Source organism: Hemitrygon akajei, chromosome 7 (assembly GCF_048418815.1).
Source record: "Hemitrygon akajei chromosome 7, sHemAka1.3, whole genome shotgun sequence".
Taxonomy (NCBI): Eukaryota; Metazoa; Chordata; class Chondrichthyes; order Myliobatiformes; family Dasyatidae; genus Hemitrygon; species Hemitrygon akajei.
Window position 1 is genome coordinate 121,978,437 of NC_133130.1, and position 18,482 is coordinate 121,996,918.

An 18,482-nucleotide genomic window follows, 5' to 3' on the forward strand; every position below is an offset into this window, starting at 1 on the left:
TTTGCTCTCGCGTTTGTCTTCACAGAGACATGGCTCACTGATGGGATTTCGGACGCTGCCATCCAGCTAGATGGGCTAGCTTTGTTTCGTTCAGACAGAGATGCAGCTGTCTCTGGTAAGGCTCGCGGTGGCGGTGTCTGTGTTTACATCGACACGGAATGGTGTAAGAACTCTGTGCTGGTTTCCAGACACTGCTCATCACTAGTGGAGTTTGTGGCTGTTCGATGCAGACCATTTTATTTGCCACGGGTATTCACCTCTGTTCTTATATACAGTGTGTACATTCCCCCCAGGGCTAATGCTAAGGAGGCGCTCTGTGAACTGTTCGGGGCTATTAGCGAACTGCAGAACACACACCCTGATGGACTGTTTATTGTCGCCGGTGATTTTAATCACACGAACCTTAAGTCAGTGCTCCCCAAATTCCATCAGAATGTGGACCTTACAACGAGGGGGGAGAACGTGTTGGACCTGGTTTACACAAACATCCCCAACGTGTACTGCAGTGCCCCGCCCCTCCACCTCGGTTACTCAGACCACATCTCTGTTATGCTAATTCCAGCATACAGACCGCTCGTCAGGCGCTCCAGACCAGTTCAGAAGCAGATGAAAACCTGGCCCAACAGTGGCTGGATGGGAGATGCCAGATAACTGTTTGTCAGGTTGGAGGCCGGTGACTAGTGGTGTGCCTCAGGGATCTGTACTGGGTCCAATGTTGTTTGTCATATACATTAATGATCTGAATGATGGGTTGGTAAATTGGATTAGTAAGTATACAGATGATAGTAAGGTAGGTGGCGTTGTGGATAATGAAGTAGGTTTTCAAAGTTTGCAGAGAGATTTAGGCCAGTTAGAAGAGTGGGCTGAACGATGGCAGATGGAGTTTAATGCTGATAAGTATGAGGTGCTACATTTTGGTAGGAACAATCCAAATAGGACATACATGGTAAATGGTAGGGCATTGAAGAATGCAGCAGAACAGAGTGATCTAGGAATAATGGTGCATAGTTCCGTGAAGGTGGAATCTCATGTGGATAGGGTGGTGAAGAAAGCTTTTGGTATGTTGGCCTTTATAAATCAGAGCATTGAGTATAGGAGTTGGGATGTAATGTTAAAATTGTACAAGGCATTGGTAAGGCCGAATTTGGAGTACTGTGTACAGTTCTGGTCACTGAATTATAGGAAAGATGTCAACAAAATAGAGAAAGTACAGAGAAGATTTACTAGAATGTTACCTGGGTTTCAGCACCTAAGTTACAGGGAAAGATTGAACCAATTAGGTCTTTATTCTTTGGAGCATAGAAGGTTGAGGGGGGACTTGATAGAGGTATTTAAAATTATGAAGGGGATAGATAGAGTTGATGTGGATAGGCTTTTTCCATTGAGAGTAACGGGGAGATTCAACAAGAGGACATGAGTTGAGAGTTAGGGGGCAAAAGTTTAAGGGTAACACGAGGGGGAATTTCTTTACTCAGAGAGTGGTAGCTGTGTGGAACGAGCTTCCAGTAGAAGTGATAGAGGCAGGTTCGGTATTGTCATTTAAAGTAAAATTGGATAGGTATATAGACAGGAAAGGAATGGAGGGTTATGGGCTGAGTGCGGGTCAGTGGGACTAGGTGAGAGTAAGCGTTCGACACGGACTAGAAGGGCCGAGATGGCCTGTTTCCGTGCTGTAATTGTTATATGGTTATATGGCCAGCAGGAGCCATCTCTGCTCTTCAAGACTGTTTTGAGCACACTAACTGGCACATGTTCGGGGAGGTTGCAACCGATGGCGACTCTACCAGCTTAGAGGAGTACACAGCATCAGTGACCAGCTCCATCAGCAAGTGCATTGATAATGTTACTCTGTCCAAGACCATCACTATACGCGCTAACTAGAAGCCATGGATGACCACGGAGGTGTGCGTGCTGCTGAGGACCCGCGACTCCGCCTTCAGAGCAGACAACAAGACAGCTCTAACAACTGCAAGGGCCAAACTGTCCCAAGCCATCAGAGGAGCAAAGCGTGCACATGCCCAGCTAATCCACAGCCACTTCCAGGACAGTGGCGACACACAGCGCATGTGGAAAGGCATCCAGGACATCACCAATTACAGGACAACATCATCTGACTGTGCAGTTGATGCCTCCCTCCCAGATGCGCTGAATAACTTCTACGCCCGGTTTGACGCAGAAAATGACGTGGCGGCAAGGAAGTCCACCCCTCCTACAAATGACCAGGTGCTGTGTCTCTCTGTGGCCGACCTGAGAAGAACCCTGTACAGGGTCAACCCACGGAAGGCTGCTGGACCAGACAACATCCCTGATAGAGTGTTCAGAGGATGTGCAGACCAGCTAGCAAATGTTCTCACTGACATCTTCAACATCTCCCTGAGCAGCGCCACCATTCCAACATGCTTCAAGGCTGCCACCATCGTCCCCGTGCCGAAGAAGTCTTCAGTGTCCTGCCTAACTGTCTACCGTCCTGTTGCACTTACATCCATCATCATGAAGTGTTTACAGAGGCTCGTCATGAGGCATATCAAGACCCTGCTGCCCCCCTCACTGGACCCCCTGCAGTTTGCGTACCGTCCCAACCGCTCAACAGGTGACGCCATTGCCACCACCCTCCACCTGGCCCTAACCCACCTGGACAAAGAAGACACATACGTTAGGATACTGTTCATAGACTTCAGTTCAGCATTCAACACAATCATCCCTCAGAAACTGATTGGAAAGCTGAGCCTACCTGAACACCTCCCTCTGCAACTGGATCCTAGACTTCCTGACTGGGAGACCTCAGTCAGTCCGGATCAGGAGCAGCATCTCCCACACCGTCACACTGAGTATGAGGGTCCCCCAGAGCTGTGTGCTCAGTGCACTGCTGTTCACTCTGCTGACCCACAACTGTGCTACAACACACAGCTCAAACCACATCATTAAGTTCGCCGATGACACGACCATGGTGGGTCTCATCAGCAAGAACAACAAGTCAGCTTACAGAGAGGAGGTGCAACGGCTAACGGACTGGTGCAGAGCCAACAACCTGTCTCTTAATGTGAACAAAACAAAAGAGATGGTTGTTGACTTCAGGAGGGCACAGAGCGACCATTCCCCGCTGAACATCGATGGCTCCTCGGTAAAGATCGTTAAGAGCACCAAATTTCTTGGTGTTCACCTGGTGGAGAATCTCACCTGGTCCCTCAACATCAGCTCCATAGCAAAGAAAGCCCAGCAGCATCTCTACTTTCTGCGAAGGTTGAGGAAAGTCCATCTCCCACCCACCCCCCCAATCCTCATCACATTCTACAAGGGTTGTATTGAGAGCATCCTGAGCAGCTGCATCACTGCCTGGTTCGGAAATTGCACCATCTCGGATCGCAAGACCCTGCAGCGGATAGTGAGGTCAGCTGAGAAGATCATTGGGGTCTCTCTTCCCGCCATCACGGATATTTACAGCATTATGAAGGACCCCAGGCACCCCTCATACAATCTCTTCTCCCTCCTGCCATCTGGGAAAAGGCTCCAAAGCAATCGGGTTCTCACGACCAGACTATGTAACAGTTTCTTCCCCCAAGCTATCAGACTCCTCAATACCCAGAGCCTGGACTGACACCTTGCCCTACTGTCCTGTTTATTATTTATTGTAACGCCTGCACTGTTTTTGTGCACTTTATGCAGCCCTGTGTAGGTCTGTAGTCTAGTGTAGCTTTGTCTGTGTTGTTTTTTTACGTAGTTCAGTCTAGTTTTTGTACTGTGTCATGTAACACCATGGTCCTGAAAAACGTTGTCTCATTTTTACTATGTACTATACCATCAGTTACGGTCGAAATGACAATAAAAGTGACTTGACTTGACTTGACTAACTTAGACCACAAGCAGCTGTGCTAAAGTACAAAGCACCTTGACCAGCTGCACCATTTCACTTACATTGCCGGTGATGACCATGCAGCCCAGCTGATCAATGATAAGGACATCCAGCTGAGATGGAGGCTGACAGAACTTCTGCTGGAGGATTTGCAGGATTGGTTCCATCACCTTTGGGGTGTCTCTCAGAGCCACAGCAATGTGGCCAAGGGAGCGGATCGTGTGATCAGGAATTAGGTGGGCGTCCCTAGAAGAAGAAAGCAGAAAATGAATCTACAAGAAACGCAACTGGACTCAAAATTCCTCAGAGTGCAAATTTAGCGTCATTCTTCGAATCTCAAAATAATGCATTCATCATGCTCAAATTACAATTCATTTAAAACCAAAATCCTTTAAAGCAAATAAAGATGTAAGGAATGCCATAAGTTGCAGAGCAGGTCTTGCACATCAACAGAAACTAGAGCCCCTTGCACAAGGCAATATTTTTCTGGCCTGATTTCAATCATGATTAATTCTAGATACCAGTTCAGAAAAAAAAGATCACAAGATAAAAATCTACTGAGAGAAAAAAATACAGCTGTGTACAATCTCATTCTGGCAGGCAAATGAACTCAGGCATCAGATAAGGCATTGAAATTAAATCCAGAACATTGCATCAGGAGCCAAAGAAATAACATTCCAATTAACTCCAACAAGAATTTAATAAACAGCTATTTACCATGAAATTCCACTAGATAACAAAGGACCAAACACAAGAGGCAGCATGTAGGACAAAAGTTTAAACAATCCTGTAATCGAACAGTGGATGAAGCAATTTGTAAAATCAGTTTACAGTATTTCAATTCCAGTAAAAGCCTGATCACTGCACTGCTTTACCAAATGTTTCAAGACTTGTCCAGTACCCTTGAATGGTAAATCCTATAAAAAGTAGCAGATTTGGCCCAGTCCATCATGGGTAAAGCCCTCCCACCACTGAGCACATCTACATGAAACGCTGCCGTAGGAAAGCAGCATCCATCATCAGGAATCCCCACCACCCAGGACATGCACTTTTCTCACTGCTGCCAATTGGTAGAAGGTACAAGAGTCTCAAGACTCACACTACCAGGTTCAAGAACAGTTACTACCCTCAACCATCAGGATCTTGAATAAAATGGGATAACTACACTGAACTTCCCTTACCCCATCATTGAAATGTTCCCACAGCCAATGATCTCACTTTAAAGATTCTTTATCTCATTATCTCATGTTCTCGTTATTTATTTATATTTGCATTTGCACAGTTTGTTGTCTTCTGCACTCTAGTTGATCTTTCATTGATCCTGCTATAGCTACTATTCTAAAGACTTGCTGTGTATGCCCACAGGAAAATGAATCTCAGGGTTGATTACTGTCACATATATGTACTTTGGTAATAAAATTTACTTTTGAACTTTGAAGATTCAAGATTGTTTATTGTCACAAGTGTAAAGGAGAACAAAATGATTGTTACTCCAGATCCGGGCAGCGTAAAGATGGATAATAAGTATAAAGAACACAACAAATATACGTACACAAGATTAGCTTATATACATGGACTGACTGTATGTGCATAAAGTAATGCTAAGAACAGGAACAGCTGGTCGCAACTTATCGACGCAGCCATAAAGAAGGCAAGACAGCGGCTATATTTCATTAGGAGTTTGAAGAGATTTGGTTTGTCACCTAAAACACTAGGAATCATCTACAGATATACTGTAGCATGAAGAGTATTTTGACTGGCTGCATCACTCTATGGTACAAGATCAAAGTAAGTTGCAGAGTGTTGTAAAATTAGTCAGCTTCAACATAAGTACCATTCTCCATAGTATCTAAGACATCTTCAAGAGCAGAGCATCAGGAAGGCGGCTTCCATCAACAAGGACCCCTATCACCCAGGACATGCTGCCTTCTCATTGTTACGTCAGGAAGGAGGTACAGAAGCCTGAAGGTACACATTCAGGAACAGCTTTTTCCTCTCTGCCATTCAATGGTATTGAACCCATGAATATTACTTCACTAATTTTTATTTCTGTCTTTGCATTACTTATTTAACTATTTAATCATTATATTAATTTTTCCTTGTGTATATATACATACATATGCGCAATCCTCAGGTTCGGCCAGCATGCATTTGTCTAGGGAAGACAGCCTTAGGCCCAGCCAAACTGAGAAATCTTGTTTGCGCGGATGCAGCGTGGTGTGTTGCCCGCATATAAATCCAAACCGCAAAATATCAGACAGTACATCATATGCAATTAAATGAATGAACTTTATCAATCTTAAACTGACTATAGGGTTAGTAACGAAAAAAAAAGAAAAAGGGCCCATTTTAATGAAACAGAGTAATGTGGATGTTGAAGCTCACGGATTCGTCCATTCATTCCCTGTCAACCTCCGAGCGTCACTGACCATCAAACCCCCATTCCAAGTCCACTCCGTCCACCGTTCTACCAACTCTTTGCATTCGCGTCCTCTCTCTTCATCTCTCACTGACAAAAGACCGCGAATTCCCTGCACCCAGGCCCACAAGAAAGAACAACATGTCTCTCATTTGCTAGCTCACATTCCAAAGCCCCCATTATCTCTAGTCATTGCTGTTACAGAGAAACCATTATCTTAGCAATGAAACATTACAGAGAGGCCATTACATTAGCAGTGAAACCTCACAGCTCATTACACTCTCCCCCCACTAAATTTAGTCATGTCCTCATGACGTTGAGATAATTCGCCAACCCTTCTGGCAAAACACAAAGTCCAATCCAGGTGTAAAAGGCTCCTTAGCTCCCCAAAACGGTAGGGGTCACAGTGTTTCCCCGGTGCTACATAGGATAGCCTATCTAGTGGTCTCCTAATTGTCTGAGACCTCCGCACCCCCTCACCTAACTCTTCAGGTTCAGACACTAATGGAGATACTTCCGGTCTACCTGGCAAAGCCTCCCCTGACCTATCACTCGTGCCCACCTGCAACTAGGACCCTCTGTCCCATGGCCGAGCCCTGCTTCATCCCTTGCAACCCAGACTGTCCACAGATAGCCCCCCCCCCCCCCCCACTTCACCTGATTCAGCGGGAGAAGGGCTGGAAGTCTCTTCCTCAATCAATGGGGAGTTAGCAAAAGGCAGCATGTACCACACATCCACGTCCTCATCCTCCAAATCAATATCCCTCTCAGGGGTGGGGGCCAGCCTAACCTCTCCTGCTGTGGGCACTGCAGTTGCCCCGCGTTTCCCCAGGGTCTTCTTGCTAGGTGTAGGCTCCAAGTTGGGCTTTGGGTCTACCTGCAACTCTTGTCCCAGGGGCACCAAATGGTTCCGATGGAGAATCTTGTCAGATCCATTTCCATCCTCTGGTTTCACCTGGAAAACTGGTAGGTTTGGCACTTGACTCTCCACCACATAGGGCTTAGCCGCCCAGCAGTCCGCCAACTTATGTTTCCCACGTAGCCCCAAATTCCTTATGAGGACCCGGTCTCCCGGTAGGAGTTGGGAAAACCTCACCCTTTGATCATACCTCCTCTTATTACCTTAATTCGGCTTGGCAACCGCCACCCCAGCTAATTCATAAGCCCTTTTCAGCTCTCTTCTCATCAGACACAAACCTCAGATAAGTCTTTGGTGGTACGTCACCCTCGTCAGTCCCAAAACAAAGGTCAATGGGCAACCTTGGCTCACGCCCAAACATCAGATAATATGGCGAGTACCCAGTAGCTTCATTTTGAGTACAGTTGTAACTGTGAACCAGATGTCCAATATGTTGACTCCACCTGCTCTTCTTGCTGATCTCCAGGGTCCTGAGCATGTCTAGCAAGGTTCAATTAAACCTGTTGGGCTGGGGATCACCCTGTGGATGATAAGACGTGGTCCTCGACTTCTCAACTCCAAACATGCCCAGTAACTCATGGATGAGTCTGCTCTCGAAATCCCGTCCCTGATCACTATGTATTTGCCTGGGAAGGCCATAATAAATGAAATATTTCTCCTATAACACTTTGGTCACCATAGATGCCCTCTGGTTCTTGGTAAAAAAGGCCTGTGCATATCTGGTGTAGTGGTCCGTGATGACTAAGACATTCGCCGTGTTGCTGGCATCAGGTTCTATTGACCATACACACCAGGTCCAGGGGCACCACACTCTGCAAGTGGGACAAGGGAGCTGCCTGCGTAGGCAGTGTCTTCTGCCGTATGCATCGAATGCACGACTTGCAGTATTCTTCCACCTCCAACTTCATTCCGGGCCAGTAAAACTGGTCTCTGAGCAATCCATAGGTCTTCTCCACCCCCAAATGTCCAGAATCATCATGAAGTGACTTCAACCAATCCTCCGACCCTTCTCCGGCAGAACCAGCTGGCAATGCCAAGGTCAGTTTGGGGGTGACGTGAGCCAGTATAAGATTTGGCTCCGCAACTCCAACTAGGCCATTCTCTCAATAATGGACGCACCGACACATGTTTCACCTTCTCCACCTGAGCCATGTTTCCCTTTCCGACCGCTGACCAGATGGTACCGTTACCCGGATCATCTCACTGAGCAGCTGCCACTTCCCCAGACTCAATTCCAGTAGCTGATTTGTCTTCAGAGCAGACAGGTTACAGTAAACTTGGGGGACGGCGTCATCAGAAGCTCCTAATTGACCTACTGGTCGATCCTGCCCCACCTTTCCCTCTGCCTTTACGGTGATGGCAAACTGACACATGCCTTCACCCGTGGGGCAGGAATGCTCTCCCACTCCTCGTCTCTGTCCAGTCCCTCATGCGCCCATCAGAACAAAGCATTGGCCGGTACTTCAGGCTGACAACGCCGCCAACCACTGACGGCCTGTGCTATCTAGTTTAGCCATCAAACGGCCCCGTAGAGGTAGTCACTCAGCTTATCCACCACCGCCCACTCAACGCCAGAAATTCCATCTTGTGCGTGGGATAATTTTTCTCGGAGGGCAACAGAATCCGGCTGACAAACGCAATGGGCCTGAACGCAGAGCCCTGATCCTGATAAAAGACGCACTCCAAGCCCTCTTGGCTGGCGTCCATGTGCAGTACATATGGTAATTGGGGGTCCGCAAATCCAGCACCTGGGTCAACAGCTCCTTCAGCGACTGAAAGGCCTCTTCACATTTTGTATCCCACCTCGGTCCAAAGGGCTCCAATGGGCTAAGATACTCTTCTGTCCTTTCTTCCCCAAGGGAGGGTAACCGCACAGAAGCTGATTCAATGGGTGACTCACTTTTGCATGGCCCTTCACAAACCTCCGATAGTAACCACGGAACCCAAGGAAGAGCACAAAGCACTCACAGTCTGGGGTCTTGGCGAAGTGGTCACCGCCTCTATCTTAGCTGGAGCTGTAACTACTCCATCCCGTGAGACTATGTGCCCAACATAGCTAACAGACTTTTTGCAGAACTGGCATTTGTCCAGGGAATGCTTTAATCCTTCAGCTTTCAGGTGGCCCAGCACCTTCACTAGCCTCGCTTCATATTTTTCCAAGCTGGAACCAAACACTATGAAGTCATCCAGATATACCAATACTTCAAGCAAGTTCATATCCCCACCGTCTTCTCCATGACCCACTGGAAGGTTACAGGGGCTCCCAATATGCCCGGGGTATCCTTTCGAACTGGAAGAATCCCAAGGGGACATATAAATGCCGTCTTCTATGTCAGCCTTACTCATGGAGATCTGGTAATATCCACTCCTCGAGTCCAGTACACTGAACCACTTCACAACACTCAGACAGGCCAGCGCACCTTCGATCCTTGGGACCGTATACTGGTCAGCGATAGTGCTCCTGTTCAGAGTCCTATAGTCCACACACATACGTACCTTCCCATTCTTCTTTCGGGCCACTACTACTGGGGATGCATAGGACGCGGTGATGATCCCAGCTTCCTTCAACTTACATAAATGCTGCCGAACGTTTTCCACCTCTGCAGGGGCCAGTCTCCGCGACCTCTCTTTAAATGGGGTGTCCTTGGTCACCCAGAAAGTGTGACACGTGCTCTTGGAATAACCCACATCAAATTCATCAGTGGAAAAGACACCTTCCAGCTTCAGCATCTTCTCTATGAACCTCCTCTTCCAACCCGCAGGAACTGGTGAGTCCCCGAGACTGAATGGCTCAGTGATCAACTTTCCCCCTTTTTTCAGTAGTTTCTCCCTGGCTTGTCTCAGAGGGACACTAGTCATTACCATCACCAGGAACAGTTGTGCAAGGGGCATCCCCCCCCACTTGAAGGTGACCTCCCTCTTCATAGTGTTCCTGACAATCACTGCCATCCTGCTCGCCTGTACAACCGAGGGCTTCTGCAGTTCAGGCCTCACCAGTACCCCAGCAGGAAATCTCAACTCACCCTAGTGGTCTTCCAGAACGTCCACTAAGAGAACCTCACCCTCAGGCACTCTGGGAAATTTGGGGGTCCCCATCACATTGGCTTCGACTGGGTGAACCACACAGTCCCTTGTCTAAATTCGGTATCTGGCCCAATGCAGCCACGCACTTCCTCAAAAGCAGCTCGAAACACCAGGTGCACAGACAATCTTCCCAGAAAGCTCTCGCCAGCCTTCTCTTTGCAGGCCCCATGAGCCTCCTCGCAAGGCGCATATTGATCTGAACGTGTGTGCCAGGTTCGGTTTCTGTCAGTAAAGAACCATGAACCTTAGCTCCAGTTGCCAGCGTTTTTATTAATAGCATTGTTGCATAACTAGGCCACATACACAACAAATTGGCGATGAGGTTAATGAACCTACATCGTATCAGAACGCCGTGTTTTAATTGATAATGACACTCGGAAGAAGAGCGCAAGGAACGAGCCAAGGAGCAGGAGAAGGAGGCAGTGCGAGGCCGTGAGTCTGGAAGGAAGTGGGAGCACAGCCGGGGTCGGGAAAGTCAGGAGACCAAGAGACACAGTCAGAGCACGTCCAGCCAAAACCACAGCCGGTGCTGACCCCCAGGGACTGAGGGTCTGCCTGCCCCAGAAAGGAGATAAAAAGGAGCAACACACACACATCTAGACAGAGTGCGCTCATGGCGCTAACAAAAAGGACATGAGTCAAAAAGGAAAATAAGGGGAGAACAGGGCTTAATTAACATAACAAAGATGGCAAAGATTGGAACCATTACAGCATTTGATAGTGGCATTGAAGACTGGGCAACTTACATTGAAAGAGTGGAGTTATATTGTGAGGCTAACAGTGTTAAGGATGAAAAGAAAGCTAGCGTCTTACTTGGTATTATGGGAGCAAAAACATACAGCCTGCTACGGAGCTTGTTAACCCCGAAAAGCCAGCTGACAAAACATTGAAGCAAATAGTAGACACTCTCCAACAGCATTTACACCCAAACCACTGGTCATTGCTGAAAGATTTAACTTTCACAATCGAAATCAAAGCAAAAATGAAAGCATTTCCGAATATTGTGCTAAATTGTGTAAATTATCAGAACATTGTCAATTTGGAGCTGGTCTATCAGATGCATTGAGGGACAGGTTAGTGTTTGGCATGCACTGTGAAACCACACAGAAGAAGCTTCAGTGTGAAAGAGACCTTACATTCGAGAAAGCACTAAACATTGCAATATCAATGGAAACAGCAGCACAGGGTGCTTCAGAAATACAACAAAAATCTCTGCAATATTCTATGAATAAAATGTCACTGAACAGAAATGAAGGAAAGAAATGTTACTGTTGTGGGAACATGTCACATGACCCTGATGACTGTTGGTTTAAAGAAGAAGAATGCAGAAACTGTGACAAATAGGGCCACATTGGCAGAGTATGCAAAGCTAGTAAACAGCAGAAAAAGGACAAAATACAGAGAAACAAGAAATCCCAAAAAGGAAAACACAACAATGCACACAAAATGGAAGAAAGCAGTTCTGATGAAAATGACCCAGATGAAAGTGAATTGTCTTGTCTGCAACTTCACAGCATGAAAGAGACAGATAATTGAAGAGTAATAAGGATCACTCCGTAAGTGGCAGGCATGAGACTGAAAATGGAGTTGGGCACAGGCTCAGCTTTAACAGTGATCTCTGTAGATAACTACAAATGACTGTTTGCTCACATACCTCTGAAACTAACTAAACTACTGCTAAAGACTTACACAGGACAGAAAGTGTGTTGCAAAAGTAAAATTAAAGTGACAGTGAGCTACCGAAACAAAACACAGCAGCTGAACTTCTATGTACTGAAAAATGGAGGACCACCATTGCTGGGATGTGAATGGCTCAGGAAAATCCAGTTGGATTGGCACACCATCAAGGCACTAGTTGTATCAATGAAGGAAGGCAGCTCGGCGGGGAAGATGTCCACAGCTCTCCTCTCACCCATTGTCGACTACTACAACAACGAGGAGGAGCTAGACAACATCGATGATGAGGATGAACGCAGTATCTGTGGCCGCGACTCGGATCAAGATACAGAGGTTACAAGAGAGACAGATATTGCCAATAAGCAGGATGATGAAGATGTACCAAGAGAAATTGACATCTCTCAAAAGACAGCTACAGCAGTTACAGCAAGGCACTTTGCAGGAGTCTCAGAAAAGGATGAAGAAACAATACAAGGAAAGAATACGAAATACAGAGCTTATTCTGCAACTGGAGACAGAACAAGTGGAAAGGAATTATATGAAAGAGAAGAAAGCAGGAGTGAAGGAATTTGAAGATAAAAAGATTGAGTTAGAAGAAAAGAAAAAGATAATTGAGAATGACAGGCAACAATGGAACTCACAAGAGGAGACCTAATGACCCTGCTCTAATTACAAACAAAAGACAGAAACCTGCACCTGCGCAGTTAAATTACTTGTTAATAGATGAACAGATAATGGAAGATCTGCGAACTCTCAATAAGCTTAAATCACCAAAAAGACCAGCATCTTCATCTTCTCCTGAGCATCTATCAGCACTCCTGCTGAATCACCAGCACAAAGATATGAAGCACGAATAGAAGATGGAAAGTTATATTATGATAAGAGATGGTATCATAAAGGTCAGGCAATCTATTTGGAATCTAAGGAGAATACAAAGATTGGCTGTGTAATTAGCTCAGTTGGAGATATGGGTAAGGAAGACTAGTGATAGAACAAAGATGCGTATATATCTAGGACAGCTGCACAGAGGAGTCTTCATCATACGGAAGCAATCTGCTGCCTAGAACTCTTAGCAAGTTAGAGGCGCACATCTTCTTAACTCCTTATGCTCAGAGGTCAACTTTTCAAGACATATATGAAAATCTGTATTTTAAACAAACAAGTTTATTGACAGACGTTACCCGGAGATGCAGAGAAGGCCCCCCCCCCTCGAGACTTGAGTTATAAATGGGTCTTAGACCAAAAGTAAAAATAAGGCTTATTATAATTTGATACTTTTACGTTACTTTGTTATAATTTGATATTAAGTTACTAAGTAAACAAATGGTGGGCATTTGTATGTTAAGGGTAAACATACTTGTTTAGCACTGTGCCTCAGTAAAAAAAAAAGTTGATACACTATTAAAACAAAAGGGGAGGAGTGTACCGTATAGCCTACAGTATAATAAGGGGCTACGTTATGTTTTAGTAACACGTTTTTGAATGCGCTATTAGGCACATATTGATCTGTATGTGTGTGCCGAGTTCGGTTTCTGCCAATAAAGAACCATGAACCCTAGCTCCTGTCGCCAGCGTTTTTATTAATAGCATTGTTGTGTACCCAGGCCACATACACAACAGTGGGAAGTATAGTGGAGTGGGTTTATTTATTTATTTAGATAGCGAGCAGAATACGCCTTTCCAGCCATGCCACCCAGCAACTCCTGATTTAGCCTACCCTGAACACAGGATGATTTACAATGACCAATTAACCCACCAACCGGTGTACTGTGGGAGGAAAACCGGAGCAACCGGAGGAAACCTACATGGTCACAGGGAGAACGGAGAAACTCTTCAGAGACAACAGCGTAATTGAACCTGAGTCACTACAGTAAAGCGTTGCATGAACCACTACACTATCGTGATAGAGTAGTGGTGGTGGGGACTGTAGTGAGATGGGTTAATGATAACCCATCTCACTAGTGGTGAGTATTCTGGAGTTAGGCTATATAGCAAAACATTGACTTCACTAACCAATCTTTTGACCTGAACGTGGACTGTAGACTAAATTTAAAATGTAGCCCTGGAATAGGCTCCTAGAGCTGTGGACAGCAGGTAATTGAAAAGCAGACTATGCTGGTTAACATTCGTTTTGGGTATCTGGAGTGTGGGTGCGAAGAAGGGGTTGTAAAAATTATATGTAATTCAAAGGAAGCACTGCAGATACATTGTTATTATAGAAGTGTCCTTTGATATTTGGCATATAAAATGTGATGTAATATTGGATTCAACAGGCCTCTTCCTCTGAAAGGCTCTCAATTTGATGCTCTTTTTTGTTGAATGAACCTCTTCTATATCCACTAGCTTCAGCATCTGTCGGATGACTTGGTTCACATTACTACAGTGGGGAGTGTTAGTGGAGTGGGTTAATGATAATATAGTGGTGGTGGGGAGTATAGTGGGCTTGGTTAATGATTAGAGGTATTGATCAGCCTGATGGCTTATAGAAACATAAAAACATAGAAAATAGGTACAGGAGTAGGCCATTTGGCCCTTCGAGCCTGCACCGCCATTCAGTATGATCATGGCTGATCATCCAACTCAGAACCCTGTACCTGCTTTCTCTCCATACCGTGATCCCTTTAGCCACAAGGGCCATATCTAACTCCCTCTTAAATATAGCCAACAAACCGGCCTCAACTGCTTTCTGTAGCAGAGAATTCCACAGATTCACCACTCTCTGTGTGAAGAAGTTTTTCCTCATCTCGGTCCTAAAAGGCTTCCCCTTTGTCCTTAAACTGTGACCCCTTGTTCTGGACTTCCCCAACATCGGAAACAATCTTCCTGCATCTAGCCTGTCCAATCCCTTTAGAATTTTATACGTTTCAATAAGATCCCCCCTCAATCTTCTAAATTCCAGCGAGTATAAGCCTAGTCGATCCAGTCTTTCTTCATATGAAAGTCCTGCCATCCCAGGAATCAATCTGGTGAACCTTCTCTGTACTCCCTCTATGGCAATAATGTCTTTCCTCAGATTAGGGGACCAAAACTACACACAATGCTCCAGGTGCGGTCTCACTAAGGCCTTGTACAACTGTAGTAGAACCTCTACTCGAATGTACTGCTCCTGTACTCGAATCCTTTTGCTATGAATACCAACATACCATTTGCCTTTTTCACCGCCTGCTGTACCTGCATGGCCACTTTCAATGACTAGTGTACAATGACACCCAGGTTTCATTGCACCTCCCCTTTTCCTAATCGGCCACCATTCAGATAATAATCTGTTTTCCTGTTCTTGCAACCAAAGTGGATAACCTCACATTTATCCACATTAAGTTGCATCTACCATGAATTTGCCCACTCACCTAACCTATCCAAGTCACCCTGCATCCTCTTAGCATCCTCCTCACAGCTAACACTGCCTTCCCTCGTCTAAATCATTAATATATATTGTAAACAACTGGGGTCCCAGCACTGAGCCTTGCGGTACCCCATTAGTCACTGCAAAGGAAGTAACTGTTTCAGGAAAGAGTAGAAAATAGAGCTTTGTCAATGCCTTTCACACATGGCGACAAATTTAAAGAGATTTTTGCTCTCTAATTAATCTTGGCTTAAAATTGTCCCTAACAGCGGGTCAGCAGTATCAGCTAACATTAGGGAATTCCATTTCTGAAAAAGTCATAGTTTTTAACTGTCAGCTTGCAATACCGTGTCAGGCCCTGAAGGTGCAGATTACTTCCATTTTTACTTATTTAGAGGTACACTGTGGAACAGGTCCTTTTGGCCCAATGAGTCGCACCACTCAGCAGCCCACCTATTTAACCTTAGCATAATCATGGGACAACTTACATGATCAAGTACCCTACCAACCGGTACATCTCTGGACCGTGGGAGGAAACTGAAGTACCCGATGGAACTTGCACTGGAATGCAAATTAGTCAAAGTTTAGTTCTGTCTCTTAAATTATGAATGATGAAACTGCCCATTTTGAAAGCAGATCCAAAAGGAATACCAGACACTTTGGACACTTCTACTAAAAAACACAGAACTTGGAATAAACTAAATCCTGTCTGACAAATAATATTTACATAGTTAAGGCATATTCTGGAGTTATGGTGTATAACAAGCGTTAATTTCAACTCTAACCAGTCTTCAGATTTGAATGTGGATGGTAGATTGAATTTACAATGCAGCTCAGAACAATGGTCTTCCTGGAGCTGCTGACTGGGGTTCATTGCAAAACAAGAAACACTTCATTGACCTGCGATGTCTGCATATGCATGAACTCAGCCCAGAGTTAGTGGGGATTAACATTCATTTTGGGTGTCTAGAGTGTTGGTGTGAAGATCAAGGTGTTTGAAGATTATATGTAATTCAAAGGAAGCATTGTAGATACATTGTAACTATAGAATTGTCCTGCCCTTACCTTTGATCTTTAGCATAAAAAATGTCAGGTAATATTGGATTAGGGAGGCCACATCACCCAACAGTGTCTCCGGTATAACGCCTGCTTGTTTGGCTGAATAAAGACATGTATATCACCAGCTTCAGTGTCTCTCCAGTGACCTTGTCCACAGCAATCCAGACTCAATGAGGTAAAAAAGCAAAGATATGCAGGTCTTGCAGTTCATATCACAATTCCTTCTACCTCAATCAGAATGAAATCTTTTTTAGTTGGACTACGAATTTTCTGAGTCAATACCAAAAATATTCCTTAATACTTAAAAATGGACATTGGCTTATTGTTCTAATTATCATGGAAAATACGTAGAACTGCATAACAATTGATGCAATATCTTACTCTGCTCTAATTGCTGAGCAAGATTTGCTCAACATGTTTTGCAAATGGCATTCATAACCAGCCTTCAGAATTCAGAGACAAAAGGCTGGCATTGCTGTTCTCGTAAATGTCTACATATGTACCATGGAGAGCATTCTGACTGGTTTCATCACCATCTGGTATGGTTGGGACCATGGCATAGGTTCGGAAAAAGCTGCAGTGAATTGCAAACTCACCCAGCTCCATCATGGGCACTAACCACCTCAACATCCAGGACATCTTCAAAAGGCAACGCCTCAGAAAGGCAGCATACATCATTAAGGGCCCCTATCACTCAGGACATGTCCTGTTCTCGTTGCTACCATCAAGGAGGAGGTACAGAAGCCTGAAGACACACATTCAACTTATCAGGAACAGCCTCTTCCCCCCCTCCATCAGACTTCTGAATGGATAATGAACACTACCTCAGTAAGTTTCCCCTCTCTTTCTGCATTACTTATTTATTTTTTATATATACATCTTACTGTCATTTATAGATTCAATTATGAGTTGTCTCCACACACGTTGTTGCAGGAGAGCAACTTCCCTCTCCCTCGATGGAGAGAGAGAGCCTGTCTGAGATACCAAAGTGCTGGATTATGGCTGTAGTTTTCGATGGACTCCACATCAAGTCTTTTTAGGAGCTTTTGCTGTTCCTTACATGGTGGCAGAATGGGGGTGACAGTGCTTCTGCTGGCACGAGTCTGGGAAGGGGAGGGTTGATGCTCCTGCTGCTGCTTGAGTGTGGGGCGAGGGAGCTTCGGGGGTTCTGATATTTCTATTATTCATTCTATGGGATTTCTTGTTCGTGGATGTCTGCGAAGAATAAGAATTTCAGATTGCATACTGTACACATTGTCTGAAATTAAATTGAACCATTTGAACCAGTTATTGCAATGGACTGCTGCCATAAAACAAATTTCATGATCTATGCCGGTGATATTAAACCTGATTCTGATTGGATCTGTCACATGCAGTTATTCCCAGATTTCCAGCTTGATTTATGCAATCAAAGGGTTTTATGGTTTAATCCACAACTGGAACAACAGATTTGAAGAATTTTGCAACACTTACTTATCGCTCTCCTGGGATATGTACAAACGATTGGAGAGACTAGCCAAGAATGCTTCAACGATTTCTGCGTCTGCGGCTGATCCTGCCTTAAGGCACCTAGGTAGAAATAGAATCAGAATCACAACAGACTCAAGTCAACTTTATCGTCATTTAATTGTATACATGTCAAATGAGACAATGTTTCTCTGGACCAGGGTGTAAAGCACGTAACACAGATAACACAGAATAGCTTAGGGAAGTTAAGGATAAAACCTACATATGAATTACTCATAAATAAATGATGTAAAGTGCATAAATTAAATATTGTAAAGCACAGAACAGATTAACTGTTGCCACTTCGAATGCGATGTGGCAGGGAAATCAGAAGCCTAATGGCCTTGGGGAAGTAACTGTTTCCCATCCTGACTGTTGCTGTTTTTATGTATCAGTGTCTCCTGCCTGAAGATAGGAAGTCAAAGAGGATGGTTGGGATCACAGTCAATATCAGAGGCATTTGTCATGAAATTTGTAGTTATACGGCAGCGGTACACTGCAATACCAATAATAAAAATTTTATATTACGTTGAGTACATATATATTTTTAAGTTAAATTAACTACATAGTGCAAAAAAAGAAAAAAGGTAGTGAGGTAGTGTTCATAAGTTCAATGCCCATTCAG

General features: G+C 44.8%; 1 protein-coding gene across 2 annotated transcripts in view; it reads right to left on the reverse strand.

The window, feature by feature from the left end:
• The window catches only part of pi4kab (phosphatidylinositol 4-kinase, catalytic, alpha b), a 326,669-nt gene that overhangs the window by 227,482 nt on the left and 80,705 nt on the right, over positions 1-18,482 (reverse strand). For both annotated transcript variants that reach the window (XM_073051867.1, XM_073051866.1), the window contains exons 15-16: positions 17,825-17,920; positions 3,913-4,096 (exon numbers count right to left, since the gene is read on the reverse strand). In XM_073051867.1, the coding sequence (XP_072907968.1) occupies positions 3,913-4,096; positions 17,825-17,920 (280 nt within the window). The remainder of the gene's footprint in view (positions 1-3,912; positions 4,097-17,824; positions 17,921-18,482) is intronic.